Source organism: Aulonocara sp. 'chitande type north' Nkhata Bay, linkage group LG7, assembly GCF_057382095.1.
Source record: "Aulonocara sp. 'chitande type north' Nkhata Bay isolate Kocher_YH1m ecotype deep benthic linkage group LG7, A_spYH_male_GT1.1, whole genome shotgun sequence".
In the NCBI taxonomy this organism is placed as follows: Eukaryota; Metazoa; Chordata; class Actinopteri; order Cichliformes; family Cichlidae; genus Aulonocara; species Aulonocara sp. 'chitande type north' Nkhata Bay.
Window position 1 is genome coordinate 34814185 of NC_141350.1, and position 4473 is coordinate 34818657.

At 41.9% G+C, this 4473-nt stretch overlaps 1 protein-coding gene across 1 annotated transcript; it reads right to left on the bottom strand.

The window, feature by feature from the left end:
- Positions 1–231: 231 nt before the first annotated feature.
- ssna1 (Sjogren syndrome nuclear autoantigen 1) lies at positions 232–3888 on the bottom strand. Its single transcript, XM_086300174.1, has 3 exons — positions 3608–3888; positions 1347–1546; positions 232–465 (listed from the first exon to the last, which is right to left on the bottom strand). The coding sequence occupies exons 1-3, from the start codon at positions 3657–3659 to the stop codon at positions 373–375; spliced, it is 345 nt and encodes a 114-aa protein (XP_086156300.1). The 5' UTR covers positions 3660–3888; the 3' UTR covers positions 232–372.
- Between the last annotated feature and the right edge of the window lie 585 nt (positions 3889–4473).

The following is a 4473-nucleotide window of genomic DNA, read 5'->3' on the forward strand; positions in this document are numbered from 1 at the left end:
CCCAGGAGTCACCACTCTACTTGACACTGGCATTCACCAACAATATGCTTTCCCAAAATACCAATTGACCCACTGCCAAACCCATCACGTGTCATACGGTGTGAAGTCTGCCACAGCATCTCCAGACTCTGCTGGTGGTCTCTGGAGAATGCCAATTAAGCTGAATGAGAACTATGCCTATGCCTCTCACTCAACAAGCAAAACAAACAAATTGGAGTTTTAACACAAAGAAAATGTTAGGAAATACATTTATTGAATCTAGAAACTTACAACAAAGGTTTAAATATATTAAAAATTAGTCCAAAGTGGGGAATAAACTGCCTCAGAAGCCACAGTCAGGTGAGGTCAGGTGCACAGTTTTGCTCCTCGCCTTCAGTGCTCCGTCCTCCGAGGCTCCGTGGCTTTACTGAGGTTTCCTGCCTCCTGCTTTAGGACGCTCAGGAGAGACTGGGAGCTCTCCAATATCTGCAGGAGTAAAAACAAAACAACATGAACTAACTTGTGCAGAAACTCAGAGGAAGTGTGGGGTGCACTTTAGAAGCAATTAAAGAAGGGGTCCAGGCTTGGCCAATTTGTTGCTTTTTAATCAGAGCAGCTCAGGAGTGTTTGTTTACAGTGATTAAGTGAGAGCACAAAGGGAGTTCAGCATCAGCAGGTGGGATCTTACTGACATCCAGTACAGCAGCCAAAAGCTTCTGTGGCCATACCCAACTTTTAATTAGTTCTTGAATCAACGCTTGAGACAGAGCTTTTCTGGTTGATGCAGACAGTCCAACAAACAGCTATTGTTTTAACACCTTATAACCACTGATCCATTACTCATGCACTAATAAAGGTATCCCACCCCCGCCTCTCCTTCCTCCGAACGTCTGCAGCTGGTATTACCCAGCAAACTTGGGTGAGAAGCAGTTGTGGTATGAGGCTGTTGTGCCAAAAATTACTTGCTATTTTGAGTTAGAAATAACATTTCTGTCACAAGGTAGAAGCAGCCATGGTGTGACTACATAAGATCCTTTATATTACAAAGACCCTACAATCAGATGACCTATCAGCAAGCACTTGGCAACAGTGGGAAGGAAAAACTCCCTTTTAACAGGAAGAAACCTCCGTATAATGCAGAATAATATATAATACAGAACATCAATCAACATGGAAATTCTTGCTGGGTTTGCTGTTATGCAGAGCTCCGTTTGTTCTCCATTCGCCATGCACCTGTTATGTGATATTGATTAACTTTGCAGAAGAGCCACATGAATTTAAATTTTTTTAAATTTTGCCTTTATAAATACCTGTGTAAACAAAAACTCAGCATATGAAAACCACTGCAGGCTCGGTCATTGACACACCTTGGTGTATGCAGCCTCCGTCTCGGCGATGGTGCGGTCGAAGGTGGCGCGTGCGGCGAGTCTCTGCGTCAGGCTCTCGTTGACTCGGCTCAGCTTCTCCGAGAGGACACGGATGTCGTGCTGCAGCCGCTCCTTTTCCTCTTCCTCCTGCTTGATCTGTCGGTTCAGCTCATCCCGCTTCAAGCAAAGCTCCTCAATACCTGATCGAGAGGGAAAGGTGGGATTAAACTAGAGCCTCAGTAGATCTCCTCGGGACTCAGACAGATGATTTCTGCCATAATTACGCAGCCCAAACACAGACATGGATACAGTAAACTAGGGGTGGGCGATATAAACGATATACAATAGAAACTGTATAAATTTGGCCAATGATAGAGATTTTGACTATACCGCTCTATCGCTCGTTGATGATGTCATCAAGCTGCGCCTGTTTTGGTCGAAAGCATTGCAGCAGCTAAAACCATTATCATCTGCAAATTATGGCGGGCCACAGTCATAGCAAAGAGATGAAGCACTTTTGAAATATGGGGAAAGCCAAAAACTGCGCTTCCTCCACTTCCGTAACAGTGATTCATTAATGTTGAATTCTCTCGCAGCTGCTCTATCCCCATGTTGTTGCAGTATATTAATGACAAACCTCGTATTGTGGATGAATGATCTCAGTTGTTCTCCTGACTGAAGTTTGGCCCGTGTATAGCATCCTGCTATGCGATTGCATTTGTCCCTGACCACCAGAATCCCTCACGTTAACTTTTATCGAGTGGAAAAAAGTTGGCGTTCATCCTCCAGCTTCACTGTGCTAATGTTATGCTAACATAGCTGTGTCGCTAGCAGTCACGTAGCACAACATTATATACCAGGTAGTCCAACTTCAGTACCCCTGCAAACGCCACTGCTGTTTAGTTTTCTGTCTTCATTTATGTTGGAAGTGGTAGCAGAGCTGTACGTTTGAATTAGTTTCAAAAATCTCTCAGTCAGAACATGGTATTTTATGTTTAGGTGGAAACTAGCGAGCTAACTTCCTGTTAACTTCTAACTCCGTTAAATTTAATAAATTCTGTTTTCATGGATGTAAAACTTAATTGTTACACCCGATAAAGCAGAAACGCTGATGATTTAATTAAAGATGAAAGGATTTAGACCGTTTTTAACTCTTAGTGTTTGTTTGACTTTGGGACCTGAAGAAGATGGAGTTTTGGACCCAGATTACTCCGCGAAGCTCCTCACGACTGCAGCTGTAATGCTCTGACAATCCATCAAGCAGTGCAGCTTACCAAAGTTGTACTAAAACATTTTTTAACAGATTTCTGCACGCCCAAATCGGTTCAAGGTCAGTAAGCACAACCAGAATTCATACATAAGGCACACTCAATTTTTGAGAAAATTAAAGGATTTTAAGTGTGCCTTATAGTATGGAAAATACGTTATATGGAAGAAAAGAATATATCGTGATATATATCGTTACCGCACATGCTTCAAATTATATCGCGATATGAATTTACTGGTCTTAATTTTCATTTGAGTGAGTGAAATGGTTTAGCCACTTGGACTAAAAAAGTAGGATTAGTGCTTCCCTAATTCCAGCAGACCAGAAACAGATTAACCAACACCTGACATGTGACAAGCTTCAGCTTCACTGGTCTTTTATCTTCTAAAACTTTTGAGAGAAGAAGAAAAAGTGTCAAATTGACTGCTGCAAGCACTCAGAGCTGATACCTGTTAACGCCATTTGCGCCAGTGTGGAGCGCAAAGGGTTAAAGGTGATCTGAGGAGGTTAATCAGATTATTAGGCGAGGTGCAGAATCACAGGTTAACCTCTCAAAAAAAAGGACTTTTATCGGTTTTAGACAAAATTACAGGCAGCAAACTTTCTTTAACACAAGGGTGTTAACATTGCAAGCTGGGACCAGAACACTGGCTCCCCAAAGAATCCACTCCGGCCGCAGAATAGCTCATTAAAATAAACCCAATATGACAAGACAAGCCATCTGAATAAAAATGCTACAAAACACACATAAGGAGAACACAATAGAATTTAACACAATAAGTAAACCCGAGTATTGTTCTCTGGTGACAGTGCAGGCTACAATATGCTTGGTCTACATATTCTCTTGCGAAATTAAAGCGCAATAGTCATTTACTAGGCAAATATGCTTAATTTATATATTAACCAGTAAGTATACTACAATTTAAATTTAAGCCGCTAACACTGTTATGCTAATCAGTCCAATGTGTTATTGACAGTAAATAGGCTCACTCACATTTGACCAGCTCGTTGTTGTAGGTCTGCAGAGCCGCAGCTTGTTGGGTCATGTCGGATTTTAGGTCAACCTTCACCGGATTATATCTGACTTTAAACGCGAGGTACTCGGTCGGCTAGCTCGTCATCTATCCCTAGGAGCTAAACAAGCCGGGGTGGACCAAATATTCAGCACTGTTTATTCAGCAAACCTCCTTGAAAAGCAGAGCCCGTACATGGCGGGTTTCCCAGACAACTCAAACCCAGGAGGAACTACCGGACACCCAACCAGAGGCGATAACTTGGAAGAGAGTCTACTTCCTGTTAAAAACATTGTGTAGAAATGAACTGGAGTTTAGAAGGTTGCCAGCAGATGGCGCACACGACCAAGACCTCAGATAATAGGAGTAATTATAACGAAACGGCTAAAGCAATCGTTTGCAAATGCTTCTACATAAACAGCCAAAATGTTATTTTACTTTTGTTCTCCAAGGCAATAATAATGAATTCGAAATTATATAATATCGACTCGTTACAGAACCATCTCATGAGCGCCCCCTATCAAACCAGAAGTCGATAGAGCGAGAGTTCTTATATTAAGAGATATCTGACCTTCTTCTCCACTGTGTTTAACACCGATAATGTCCGGCTTGCGCCCTCTGGCGGACAACAAAACCTACTGTTAAATTAAGTTGCTGTTGAGAGTTACTGTTTACCATTTAACCACAGGTATCCTCAATTTCCCATGCATATATTAGATGCAGTTCAACTGGACTAATGCCTAAAGACGGTTAGCTGTGCCTCATATTAGTTTTACTAGAAAGACATTCAGTACTAGAACAATCCAGAGTACACATCTGGAGAAAGTAAACATATTGGCTGCTGTCA

Coding starts and splice junctions, on each gene's coding strand:
- ssna1 (XM_086300174.1), bottom strand. CDS start 3,659: ATGACCCAACAAGCTGCGGCTCTGCAGACCTACAACAACGAGCTGGTC. Junction 1,547..3,607: donor CAACAACGAGCTGGTCAAAT/GTGAGTGAGCCT, acceptor CCTCTCGATCAG/GTATTGAGGAGCTTTGCTTG. Junction 466..1,346: donor CGGAGGCTGCATACACCAAG/GTGTGTCAATGA, acceptor TTACTCCTGCAG/ATATTGGAGAGCTCCCAGTC.